The 13,813-nt window shown below is 39.8% G+C and overlaps 1 protein-coding gene across 2 annotated transcripts in view; it reads right to left on the bottom strand.

The window, feature by feature from the left end:
* Positions 1-2,009: 2,009 nt before the first annotated feature.
* The window catches only part of FYTTD1 (forty-two-three domain containing 1), a 33,992-nt gene continuing 22,188 nt past the window's right edge, over positions 2,010-13,813 (bottom strand). Inside the window, exons 5-9 of one of the 2 annotated variants that reach the window (XM_033213243.1) lie at positions 12,304-12,400; positions 11,806-11,867; positions 9,563-9,637; positions 8,048-8,174; positions 2,010-4,475 (exon numbers count right to left, since the gene is read on the bottom strand). In XM_033213243.1, coding sequence (XP_033069134.1) covers positions 4,377-4,475; positions 8,048-8,174; positions 9,563-9,637; positions 11,806-11,867; positions 12,304-12,400 — 460 coding nt within the window. In that variant the 3' untranslated portion in view covers positions 2,010-4,376. The remainder of the gene's footprint in view (positions 4,476-8,047; positions 8,175-9,562; positions 9,638-11,805; positions 11,868-12,303; positions 12,401-13,813) is intronic. The other variant, XM_033213244.1, reaches the window with a different exon arrangement.

Raw genomic sequence — 13,813 nt, 5'->3', positions numbered from 1 at the left:
GGCATCACATTTGCTTGTGTTATCAAGCTTCCTATTAAACACAGGTAGAAAATAAGCTGTAGGCCGGGTGCAGTGGCTCACGCCTGTAATCCCAGCACTTTGGCCCAGGCAGGCAGATCACCTGAAGTCAGGAGTTTGAGACCAGCCTGGCCAACATGGAGAAACCCCGTCTCTACTAAAAATGCAAAATTAACAGGTCGTAGCGGTGGGCACCTGTAGTCCCAGCCGCTCAGGAGGCTGAGGCAGGAGAATCGCTTGAACCCAGGAGATGGAGGTTGGGGTGAGCTGAGATCACACCATTGCGCTCCAACCTGGGCAACAAGAGCAAAACTCCATCTCAAAAAATAAAATAAAATAAAAAATAAAACTGCAGTGAGAAGGGAAATAAAAGATATCAGAAGTCTACAAGTTCTAAGTAAATCTTTAAATCCCTATTAATGGTCCACCATAGTCCACAATTCTTGTTGTAAATGCTGTTGGCTGATCATTTTTTTTAAAAAAGAAGCTAGTTCCAAATTGATCTATCCAAAAAGAACCCTCTCTAAAGGAAGCTTTACATGCTTAGCTGCTTTTTCACAGTGGCAAGAAAAAAAAAAATAATTCTGATGAAAACTGAAAGCACTACTGATCAGAAATGAATTATTTTCTGCTTTAATATTACCAATATGGTATTCATTTTCTCTACTGCCAAGTGAGTTATTTTTTCTCTTATCTCTTTATAGTAAAAATAAATCAACAAAAATTACTCTGGGCCTGTATATTTTGTGTGAATTACAAAGCTATTAACAGCAAAATATTAATAATTAGATATACACACCTATTCTACTAAAAACTAGCCACTGAGGAATGAAGCCTGTTTCCTCAGACTATTTTATGATTGGCTTAAACAGTTGACCCTTGAACAACGTGGCTTTGAATTACTTGGGTCTACTTACAAGCAAATTGTTTTGAACCAAAAAAAATCCTGGAATGCAAAATCCACGGACACAGTGGGCCAACTTTTCGTATACACAGGTGGACTTCAGTATTGTGCAGGGTTGGGTATATACAAGGGTCCTGAAACCAATCCCCCATATATACTGAGAGACAACTGTAATTAGAATTGTGGTGAAGAGTTTATACCTGCTTTTAAAAACTGCATATCTGATTAGGAATACTGGACTTTTCTAACAGGCCTACGTAACTTGAATAACAAAATAATAAAGTATAATCATCACTGGTAGAATACATTTACTTACCATGCTAAAAATGCTAAAACATGGCTATTACCAATTCTTAGGTATTTGAAAACCACACACCATTCCACTATTTTCTGTGGGTGTTCAATTCACAGAAGCAGTTTATTATCAATTAAGAATTAGAAGATCTGAGCTCAAAAAATAACTGCCACACGCAACTCTTGAAAACACTGGCACTCACTTTACTAAGATGTAAAAGGAGCGGTTAAAATGGATTAGTCTCTAAAGGTTCATCTAACCCAGTATTCTGCATTGCAAAGTATATTGGATTCTTTTCTTTTCTTTTCTTTCTTTTTTTTGAGACAGAGTCTCACTCTGTCACCCAGGCTGGAGTGCAATGGTGTGGTCTCGGCTCACTGCAATCTCCGCTTCCTGGGTTCAAGCAATTCTCCCGCCTCAGCCTCCTAAGTAGCTGGTACCACAGGCACATGCCACCACACCTAGCTGATGTTTGTATTTTTAGTAAAGATAGGGTTTCACTGTGTTGGCCAGCTGGTCTTGCTCCTGACCTCGTGATCCACCCGCCTTGGCCTCCCAAAGTTCTGGGATTACAGGCATGAGCCACCCTACCCAGTCTGGATTCTATTTTTCAGATTGATTTGTTGGAGCTACAAATGAAATCATCAAAAGAGAGACGGAGGCTAATAGGAGAGTTTAGAGTGAGTTACCAATTTTGCCAGTAGATAACGTTTCACACCCTAAAAACTACAAATAACCACTACAAAGTTCTTCATAACACAGAACAATCTAAAAACCACAACTCAGTCTTTAGAGCTGAGAATAAATCATGTGAAACCTGTAACATTTTATTTGTTAAAAATGAACAGCTTCAGAATAGATCTAAATGTAACTTTTCCAAAAAACACCAAAAAGTACAGTGTAAAGCACCTCCTCATTAAATACAAACTTCCATTTTGTGATGCACTGCATCAATGTTTTGCAAATACCTTGATGCAAAGAAAATTTTAAGTTGCATCCTGTTTTTTAAAAAAACCAAAATTTAAGAACTGAACAAGGATTACAACCACATTCCAATAAAGAAAATTTTCCTTCAACAAAGCATATTGTTTTGTTTATATACATGTGACCACCAAGAGTTTTAATTTAGTTGTACCAAAGGCAAAACATTATACTTAAAATTACAGATGCATGAAGAATAAAAGTTTAATATACCAAAGACAATTTGTTATTTGATGCACTCAATGTCAGTATTTGGGGCAATTTTTAAGGTTTTCCCAAAAAATGGCATTAATAGCTCTATACAATAATAGGTAAGAACAGGAAAATGAAAACACCTTTATACCATATTTTCACAAACCGCTCTAAAGACAGCAAACTCGAGCTCAGCTGCTTTTCCTTGTTTTAAAATAAGCTACCAGTAATTCTAAATCAGACTAAAATGTACTGTTCCTAGACCAAATACAGGCATTCATACTTGCAAAAATGTTTTGCAATGAGTTCTTGGCCTATATGAAAAGCATCAAATAGCTAAGGAGAGACTAGAATTTATTTTCAAATTCTGTGACTGACTTCCAATAATCACTTATCAGTACAAGTACCAGCAAAATATCAGATATTAAGGATCAGATTTAATTCTTTGGTATAAGCATGAAACTGTTACTGATAGCTTTCCATGGCTAGCATAAATCATTAAGTAACTCAAGAAGCATGAGAGGCAACAATGAAGTCTAGTATACAATGCAAGGCAGGCCAAGAACGATGTTTGTCTTACAGGAAAAGTCAACACTAACAATCTACTCCTGAGAAACTAACACCTATTTAGATGTTTTTAACATAATGGCAAACTAAAACGTCAAGCTTCAAAATGACCAAACTTGTAACGTATAGCTGGAAGATTTTGCTGCATTTGGCATTATACCGTAATTTACAGTATACAACATCTGAGGACTCAGTACTATCTTGGCACAGACTAACTTCTCCCACTCCCTCAGAGGTGGCAGGTGGCGGGGTGGTGGGGGAGGGCCTTTGCTCCCCATAAATGCCTGAACTTTAATTTATACCATATAAGAAATCAGTGAAAGGTAAACAACAAGGTTAATGTAACTCTATTATAAATTTTGCATTTTTTCTGTGACATATACAAGTATATTTTTGTTTTTGGAGCTATAAATTATTTAATTTTGCAATCTTCAAAGCTCATAAATTTCAACTTTTCAAATAAGAAATGTTAACTTCAAATAAGAAGTCTAGGACTTTATGGCTATTAATTTTACTATCAAAATATCCAAGGGACTCAATTCAATGTAATAGTTATAATTCTTCTAAATATCATTCGAATACTTTGTGGACACTAGACTCAAGACTATGCTAAATCCAAACAGTACACCTATAACCTGGGTTTTGAAGTTTTTCATCTCAACTACCTGTCCTTCAACTTGCTACTTACTTCCTCTCATGCCTTCGTTTATTAAACACAAACTGTCATTTTTAAAAACTGGATCTTCTCCTCCAAGGCCCTATCAGATAACCTCGTAAATATGCATTTATAGTCTTTAACACCAACATTTTAAACTGAGACCTAGAGTCACATTTCTTGTTAAAAGTTCAGCACTAAAGCTGTATAATTCCAGGGGATTACACTGTCTGAAAAATGAACCAAGTTCTAGATATTCCCATAAATCTTAAAACCCAAAACTGGAATTCTAATACATTTGTTTTGTATCTCTAATGAAGAAAAGGCAACTGTACTGACTACATCAACACTATTAAAGGGTAAGTGACAGCAACAAAGGGACCTACTCATGTTTCTGAAGACCAAGATTTACCATGACAAAGTCTAAAATATGGGCAAAGGTGATGAGATCCTGAATACCACTATCATAAAAATAATCAATTTATATCTTTCTGTCTTCCTTCTGCTGCATGAGGAACCAAAGAAGTCAAACAGATGATTGTTCTGTCTGAGCCAACCATGAAATCTTCAAGAACAGATAGGTATAATCCCTATTCTTCTTTCAGGGCATTATTTTACACATTTAAAAAAAACTTCAAAAATAAAAATAAGAGTTATTTAGCCTGGTGAATATTTTGAAGTAAAGTTTCTTGAATTTCTGTGATGAACTCTTCAAGCAATTCAACTTTTCAGAGTCATCTCTCAAAAGTTCCCTGGACATGGGCCTATCCCACGGTCACACAGCGGCTTCCCCCTTTGCTGTGTGTGAGAGTGGCTCTTTGTTCCTTCAGGATCCCAAACCGCTCATTCAACGTCATCCCTGTCTAGAGAAAAGAAAAAAACAAAAACAACAACAAAGCAACAATTAACAACTTTACTGAAAGCCATATTTGCTTTGGAACAATAATGTGATCTTATGATTAATTAAAAGTAACGACAACTAACATTCTACTATTATGTGTATGACCTCATATAAAGCCTACATTATATACTATATAAAACATACATATGCTATAATGCCTAGAAGTCATACACCCAAAGCCCCTATCTGAATTATTTGCAGCCTCTGTAAACACTGCCACCAACTCATGTCACTGATAAAATAACTCTTCAGACCTGTAAATATTTTATAGCAAATTTTCTTGAATTACGGTGAGTTCAACACAGAAATTCAAATTCAAATGAAAATCTGTTTTCTTTTTAATTAACAACAGCATCTATAAACTATACCATTTCTGGAAAAAAATAATAGTAACAAAATAAAAATAAGCAAAACAAATTTGGTCAAATTTTTTTTTTCTTATTTTTTTATGGAGAGAGTCTGGCTGTCACCCAGGCTGGAGTGTAGTGGCGCAATCTCAGCTCATTGCAACCTCCACCTCCTGGGTTCAAGCAATTCTCCCACCTCAGCCTCCCGAGTAGCTGGGATTACAGGCACGTGCCACCACACCCAGCTAATTTTTTTTATTTTTAGTATAGACGGGGTTTTTCCATGTTGACCAGGCTGTTCTCAAACTCCTGACCCCAAGTGATCCACCCACGCTGGCCTCCCAAAGTGCTGGGATTACAGGCGTGAGCCAGCGCACCAGGCCAATTTGGTGCAATTTCTATCCATCCTTTGTATCTTCAATTTCACATTATTTCAAGGAATACTAAAAAACCATCTGACAAAATCAAATACCCATTCGTGATAAAAATTCTCAGCATATCAGGAATAGAAGGGAGGTTCCTCAATCTGACAAAGAGAATCTCTTAAAAAAAAAAAAAAAAAGAAAAGAAAAGAAAAAGGAAAAAAGAAACTGGGCCAGGCATGGTGGCTCCCTCCTGTAATCCTAGCACTTTGGGAGCCTGAGGCAGGCAGATCAAAAGGTCAGGAGTTCGAGACCAGTCAGGCCAGCATGGTGAAACCCTGTCTCTACTAAAAATACAAAAAACTTAGCTGGGTGTGGTAGTGCATGCCTGTAATCTCAGCTACTCGGGAGGCTGAGGCAGGATAATTGCTTGAACCCAGGAGACAGAGGTTGCAGTCAGCCAAGATTGCGCCACTGCACTCCAGCCTGGGTGACAGAGCAAGACTCCATCTCAAAAAGGAAAAAAAAAATATATATATATATACATGGCTAATATCATACTAAATGGTGACATATTTAATGCCTTCTCTTCAGGCTTTGGAACAAGGCATGCATACAAGTATACATCTTAACCATTTCTACTCAACATTGGACTGGAGGTCCTAGCCATTGTAACAAAGCAAGAAAAGGTTTTAAAGATTGGAAATGAATTAGGAGAACGAAATGATTGTTTACACAGAAAATCCTAAGCTGGGCAGCCACAGAAGGCAGGCAGATGGCTTGCGCTTAGGCGTTCAAGACCAGCCTGGGAAATGTAGTGAAACCTTCTCTGAAACCCTGTCTCTACAAAAAATACAAAAATTAGCCAAGTGTGGTGTGTGCCTGCATCCTCAGCTGTGGTGGTGTGTGCCAGTATCCCCAGCTGTGGTGGTGTGTGCCTGCATCCCCAGCTGTGGTGTGTGTGCCTGCATTCCCAGGTGTGGTGGTGTGTGCCAGTATCCCCAGCTGTGGTGTGTGTGCCTGTATCCCCAGCTGTGGTGTGTGTGCCAGTATCCCCAGCTGTGGTGGTGTGTGCCTGCATCCCCAGCTGTGGTGTGTGTGCCTGCATCCCCAGGTGTGGTGGTGTGTGCCAGTATCCCCAGCTGTGGTGGTGTGTGCCTATATCCCCAGGTGTGGTGGTGTGTGCCAGTATCCCCAGCTGTGGTGGTGTGTGCCTGTATCCCCAGCTGTGGTGGTGTGTGCCTGTATCCCCAGCTGTGGTGGTGTGTGCCTGCATCCCCAGCTACCCAGGAGGCTGAGGTAGGAGGAAGGATCATTTGAGCCTGGGAAGTCAAGGCTACAGTGAGCTATGAATATGCCACTGCATTCCAGTCTTGGTGGCAGAAAGAGAGACCCTGTTTCAAAAAAAAAAAAAAAAGTCCTAAGGAATCTACAAAGTCAATACAAAAGTAAGTGCATTTAGCAAGATTACAGGATACAAGGTTAATATGGTTAATACAAAATTGTCAATGTGGTTTTTGACTTTTTTTTTTTTGAGGTGAGTATTGCTCTGTTGCCCAGGCTGGAATGAGTGACACGATCTCAGCTCACTACCATCTCTGCCCCCTAGGTTCAAGCAATTCTCCTGCCTCAGCCTCCCTAGTAGCTGGGATGACAGGCACCTGCCACCACACCAGGCTAATTTTTGTATTTTTAGTAGAGACAGGATTTCACCATGTTGGCCAGGCTGGTCTCAAACTCCTGACTTCAGGTGATCTGCCCGCCTCGGCCTCCCAAAGTGCTGGGAATACAGGGGTGAGCCATCGCGCCTGGTTGGTTTTGACAATTTTGTTATTAACCTTGTATCCTGTAATCTTGCTAGACGGCTATAGTCAAACAGCAGATAACAGTGAGTATTGGTGAGGATATAGAGAAATTCAGAACCCCCATAGATGCTGGTGGGAATATAAAGTTGTAGCACAGACTCTTCTAGGGAAAACAGTCCAGCAGTTCCTCAAAAGATTAGATAAAGAGTTACTATAAACCTAGCAATTCTACTCCTAGGTATTTACCAGGGAGAAATGAAAACAGATGCTCACACAAAAACTTCTGTGCAAATGCTCAGAGGAGTATTATTCCTACTGTCCGAGGAGTGAAAACACCCAAATACCCATCCAGTAACGAAGGAATAAATAAGATGTGGTATATAAATATGATGAACACTGTTCAGCAGGAAAACAAAACTAAATACGGACACAATATAGATGAACCTTGAAAACATTATGCTGGCCGGGTGCGGTGGCTCAAGCCTGTAATCCCAGCACTTTGGGAGGCCGAGACGGGCGGATCACGAGGTCAGGAGATCGAGACCATCCTGGCTAACAGGGTGAAACCCCGTCTCTACTAAAAATACAAAAAAAAAAAACTAGCCGGGCGAGGTGGCGGGCGCCTGTAGTCCCAGCTACTCGGGAGGCTGAGGCAGGAGAATGGCGTGAACCCGGGAGGCGGAGCTTGCAGTGAGCTGAGATCGCGCCACTGCACTCCAGCCCGGGCGAAAGAGCAAGACTCCGTCTCAAAAAAAAAAAAAAAAAAAAAAAAAAAAAAAAAAAAAAAAAGAAAACATTATGCTAAGTGAAACAATTCAGTCACAAATACATACTGTATGATCTGATTTATATGAAATGTCAAAATAGGCAAACTGGCAGACAAAAGTGAGTTAGTGGTTCCCTAGGTTTCAGGGGGCAGTTAGGATACCTTGTTTATAATTCACGATTATAATAAATGTTTTGTTAATTAAAATATTCTCAGCAGATGACCCAAGAAAATACAGAAAACTTTTTTTTTACCTGTTTTCCGACGCTGTTTATGTCAAACTGTAGGGGAACACCTTTAGGAACTTTCCGGGCGTCACTTTGCTCCCGCTTTGTTAAAAATGAAGGTGCAGCAGTACGAGTTAATCGTGGTTTCTGAGTTCTATTAGAAAAATATTAAAGTATCAGAGCAGCTTAACAATGAAAAGAAAAATAAATTAATTTGGTACTTAAGACATCCTGTACACATGTTCAAATGTATTTAGGGCCATTTTATTTGTGTTCTCAAAAAAAAAGTGTCATTGGCTACTCTAGACTAAAATATATCATTGTTCAGAGAATAGCTCTTTAAATAGAACTACAAACTTTTCAACAAGGCAGAATGTTTGGTGATTCCTAATTCTTGATCTTCCATTAAAATAGAGCAACCTCTAAAGTTCTAGGCACCCATCCTACATTCTTTTCATTTCAATCATTAAGATGGCTGGATGGCTATGCACTGTGGCTCAGGCCTACAATCCTGGTACTTTGGGAGGCCAAGGCAGGAGGATCGCTTGAGGCCAGGGGTTAGAGATCAGCCTAAGGAACATAGCAAGACCCCACCTATATAAAACTATATAAAATAAATAAAATAAAATTAGCTGGGTGTGGTGGTGCATGCCTATGTTCCCAGCTACTCAGGAGGCTGAGACAGGAGAATTATTGAAGCCCAGGAGTTGGAGGCAGCAGTGAGCTATGATGGCACCACTGCACTCCAGCCTGAGAATCAGAGTAGACCTTATCTCTTAAAAAAATCAAGAGATGCTTGAATAGAACATGAGCTCCATAAATCGACGAAGTTTATAGAGCAATAAATTTAAAGAGAAGGTAGGTCTGTATGGTCTAAAACATAAAGACATCAAAAACATTACAGGGATTGGGGGAAGAAGTAGCATGTATACTGTCATCTCGTTTATTATTGTACATAAAAATACACATATTGGGTCGGGTGCAGTGGCTCACGCCTGTAACCTCAGCACTTTGGGAGGCCAAGGTGAGAGGACTGCTTGAGTCTAGGAGTTCAAGACCAGTCTGGGCACAAACAAACAAAAAAGCCAGGCGTGGTGGTGGCACCTGCAGCCCCAGCTACTCAGGACTCATGGTGGTGGCACCTGCCGTCCCAGCTACTCAGGACTCGGGAGGCTAAGGCAGGAGGATCGCTCGAGCTTGGGAGGTCAAGGCTGCAATAAGCCATGATCACAGTACTATACTCCAGCCTGGGTAACAGCCAGACTTTGCCCCCCAAAAAAGGGTACATATGATATACATGCACATAATTTTTAAAATATTAAAAAACACTGCTCAACGTGGTCATTTAGGGCTGCAGAATCAGGAATCCAGAAAACTCTTCCTTTTAACTTTACACCATACTGTTTCCATATTGTATCACAGGTATTACTTTCTGCTTGGTTTATCCTAACTTGGACATCATTCTCTGGGCAGAAGTCCAATACTTTCTTATGATCCTCTGTAATGAGAGGTTATAATTTTTGCAAAAAAAAAAAAACTTACACTGGGCATTGCACTGCTCCAGGATTGTCAATAGATACAGTCAAAATCCCTCCATTTGTGGTGGAAGTCCGCCATCTAGTATCAAAAAAAATAAAATTCACTAAATGTAAGTTGATAAACCCTATGTATATTCAAAATAAAAATAAACATTCTAAAAGTAGCCATTACTTTTTCTTAGCTTGCAAGAAAGAAATACCTAAACCCCACCATGACATAATGAATCAACACCTCGGGTGCAGAACTGGGCATCTGAATTTATTAAATATTTTTCAGTGTGATAAATATACACAAATTTTAAAAAATCAAATAGTACAAAAGAACTTCTAATAAAAAGCAACAGTCCCTCACCCCACTATTCTCCTGCTTTCCATTCCTACTCTTCAGAGGCCGCACTTTTAACCTTTCTGTTTTTACTGCTTGCTGGTTACTTCCAATTCACTAAACAAGATGCTTATGTAGTAAAAAACCTTGCTGCAGCCCGGGCGCAGTGGCTCACACCTGTAATCCCAGCACTTTGGGAGGCTGAGGTCAGAAGTTCAAGACCAGCCTGGCCAAGACAGTGAAACCCCATCTCTACTTAAAAGAAAAAAAATACAAAATTAAGCTGGGCATGGTGGCGGACACCTGTAATCCCAGCTACTTGGGAGGCTGAGGCAGAGAACTGCTTGAACCCAGGAGGGGGAGGGTGCAGTGAACTGAGATTGCGCCATTGCGCATTCTGGGCAACAGAGCGAGACTCCATCTCAAAAAAAAAAACTTGCTATGATGAATAGATTTAGTTCATCAAACTATCCTCCAGTTTCCTTACCTACCTTGAAACATTTTGATGGCCATGTCACTACTTCCCTGCCTTTGTAACTTAAAATAGTTACATCTCGGTTTCTTTCAGCAGAATCGCTTGACCCCACCCCCGCTCTGTGGGAAAGGATCTCGGTGCCTCTGTTCCTTCCTTCCGCCTCTGCCCCTTTGTTTGTGCCTCTCACTTTCTGTCAGCTCTCCCTTTATATTCACGAGTCAAAATCGGACACTTACATTACATTCTGTTCTCAAATTAACTTTGTCTAACAGGTTGATTCTCAAAGTTCAGAACAAGTAACATTTATATATGATCATGATTATGTAAATACTGTTCACTGCAGAAGCAAAAAGGCTACGATTATTCTTTCCTTCCCCATGGTTTCTAATGTCGTGACCCCTGTGCTAAAGAATACTACCAGTATCTGTTTCAGTTTCCTAACACTCCAACTGCTAAAAATCATGCCCCATACTTTGCATCATATCTGGACCATGACCATGTTTTACAGCCAGCTCTCTGTATCCACAGGTTCTACATCCACGTATTCAATCAATTTCAACTGCAGACTGAAAGCAATCCATGGATATGGAGGGCCGATTGTAAGGGACTTGAGGATCTGAGGATTTTAATCTCTTCAACGGCCCTGAAACCAATTCCCCTGAGACACAGAAGACCAACTGTATATATTTTGTTTTCCAAAAAGTAGCCATAATTTTAAACAGTTAATCTCAAAACCTAATCACACTGATGAATTAGTATGTTACAACTCACACTCAGGAGGTGTGATTATAACAGGATAAAATAGATTTTCAAAATATTTTTTTATAGGGCTAAGAAAAAAAGACTGTGAAAAGGAAAACTATTGTTTTTAAAGTTGTACAAATTTTCTAAAAGCTCTACTGAATTTCATTCTATTCGTTCCCTAAATAGGTTCATTTGTATGAAAGCAGTTATAGCCAAAAAAGAAAGAAATAAAAAGCTGTTTCATTAAAATGGAATAGCCAATAAAAAATAAAAATTAAAAAAAAAGTAATCTACTTGGCACTAAAACTGTCACAATATCGACATGTGAAAACTCAAAAGGATTTTTGGCAAAAATCAACAAAGGACAAGACAGGATTTATTTATTTTAGGCTCAATTAAAAAGTTTTTTTTGGAGACAGTCTCCATAGCCCAAGCTATGCTGCTCAGGCCGGTGTGCAGTGGCGATGCACAGGTGAGACCACGGCACTTCACAGCCTTGAACTCTTGGGCTCGAGCAATTCTCTTGCTTCAGTCTCCCAACTAGCTGGGACTACAGGTGTGTAGCGCCACTATGCCCAGCTTTCAGGCTCAATTTTATTTTGGGTTTCAATTAATTTCTTCTGGACTGAGGCACATGGTAATTTGGGTAGTCAGTATTCGGGGAGTTTTGAAATAACATCTTGAAAAACAAATGGAAACTTACTGACGAGTTTTCTTTGCTACTACATCGTCTAGCAGTTGTTCTGTATTCAACTGGGCCTGAACCTGAAGAGGAAAAAAAAAAAAGCAGTAGGTCCCACAGAAAGCAGAGGATTGAATCCAAAGAGTGATCCTGCTCTAGAACCTTATAACCCAGTGGGGCGTGTGCATGAATGCAGAGGGGCCTGTGCTATTCTGGCAACACTTCCCTGTTGGAATTCCTGTATCAGAACAAGTGGCAAATACAGGTTTATTCCCAAATAACATGTTAAATTATTATAAGACATTGCTATTGAGGGTAAGAAAGGACAGGAAATAAAAACCGTATGACAGAAAGAACTAACCTACTGCCATGTTCCTCACATCCTGAACCCAGTGCTGCCTGTGACTGAGGCTTACCGAAGGTGGCTGCTCAGGATCCTCTTTGGGTTAAACAAAACAAAACAAAACAAAACAAAACAAAACGAAACAAAAAAAAAACACTGCCAAAGTTTTTAAATACCTTCAGGCCTCTTCTGAAAAGAAAAGTTGCCTGACGAGTATCTTTCTGATGATTTAATTTATTTCCACTCCTGGTAAAATTAGCTGGAATATTATTTCTGCAACAAAAACACATATGCCATACTAAGCCATTTATCTACTTTCAAACGTCTTGAGGAAAAATAAGCAAAAATAGTTAAATTCATAGGCTGCAAACATGAGGTGCAAGTAACAAACAACTCTGAATTATTTCCTTATTAACATGAAGCTATTGAGATTTGATTAACAAATACCTCCCTCCGAAGCACAGCACACAACCACCTGTTAATTTCGAACCACTTTATCGTCCAAATATTAAATCCTCTAACATTCCATGTATCTTCTGAAGACATTAATAATCACATTTTTAGTGCTATTTCTTATATTTGGTGAAAATGTAACTTTACAATTTACAGGATTAGTACAAAGAAAAACTACATATAGGCCAAACTGAAGACCTAAAATAAACTGAAGACCAAAAATAAAGAGAAAGGTTTGAAAAATAACATCTCCTCCTCAGCTTTCTCTTCCTTCCTCACTCAGAAACCGTTACATAGTAACATAAACCATAGAGGCCAGGCATTATGGCTCACACCTGTAATTCCAGCACTTTGGGAGGCTGAGGTGAGTGGATCACTTGAGGTCAGGAGTTTGAGACCAGCGTGGGCAACATGGTGAAATCCTGTCTCTATTAAAAAACACAAAAACTAGCCAGCCTTGGTGGCACGCGCCTGTAGTCCCAGCTACTCAGGAGGCTGAAGCATGAGAATTGCTTGAGTCAGGGAAGCAGAGGTTGCAGTGGGCCAAGATCACGCCACGGCACTCCAGCCCAGCAACAGACTTCATCTCAAAAAATAAATAAACCACAGAAAAACTTATATTCTTCTGTTTCTTGTTCTCTCATGCACAGAACGATGCTGTTAATTGTTTGACTTTCACCAATTCTTTTTTTTTTTTAATTTTACTTTAAGTTCCGAGACACGTGCTGAACACGCAGGTTTCTTACGTAGGTATACATGCGCCATGGTGGTTTGCTGCACCTAATTTCTTTTGTTTTCTTTTTTTTTTTTTTTGAGACGGAGTCTCGCTCTGTCCCCCAGGCTGGAGTGCAGTGGCCGGATCTCAGCTCACTGCAAGCTCCGCCTCCCGGGTTCACGCCATTCTCCCACCTCAGCCTCCTGAGTAGCTGGGACTACAGGCGCCCGCCACCACGCCCGGCTAGTTTTTTGTATTTTTTTTCTAGTAGAGACGGGGTTTCACCGTGTTAGCCAGGATGGTCTCGATCTCCTGACCTCATGATCCGCCCGTCTCGGCCTCCCAAAGTGCTGGGATTACAGGCTTGAGCCACCGCACCCGGCCATTTCTTTTGTTTTCTATAGGAAGTTGGTGAAGTATGAAAAATTAAAATTTCATATTTATGCAATATTCAATCCTCTAATATTCCATGTCTTCAACTGATCTATTGATAAATATGAAACACTATACAAACAAGT

Source organism: Trachypithecus francoisi, unplaced genomic scaffold (genome assembly GCF_009764315.1).
Source record: "Trachypithecus francoisi isolate TF-2019V2 unplaced genomic scaffold, Tfra_2.0 Lachesis_group0, whole genome shotgun sequence".
Classification (NCBI taxonomy): domain Eukaryota; kingdom Metazoa; phylum Chordata; class Mammalia; order Primates; family Cercopithecidae; genus Trachypithecus; species Trachypithecus francoisi.
This window is presented reverse-complemented; position numbering and strand designations above follow the sequence as displayed.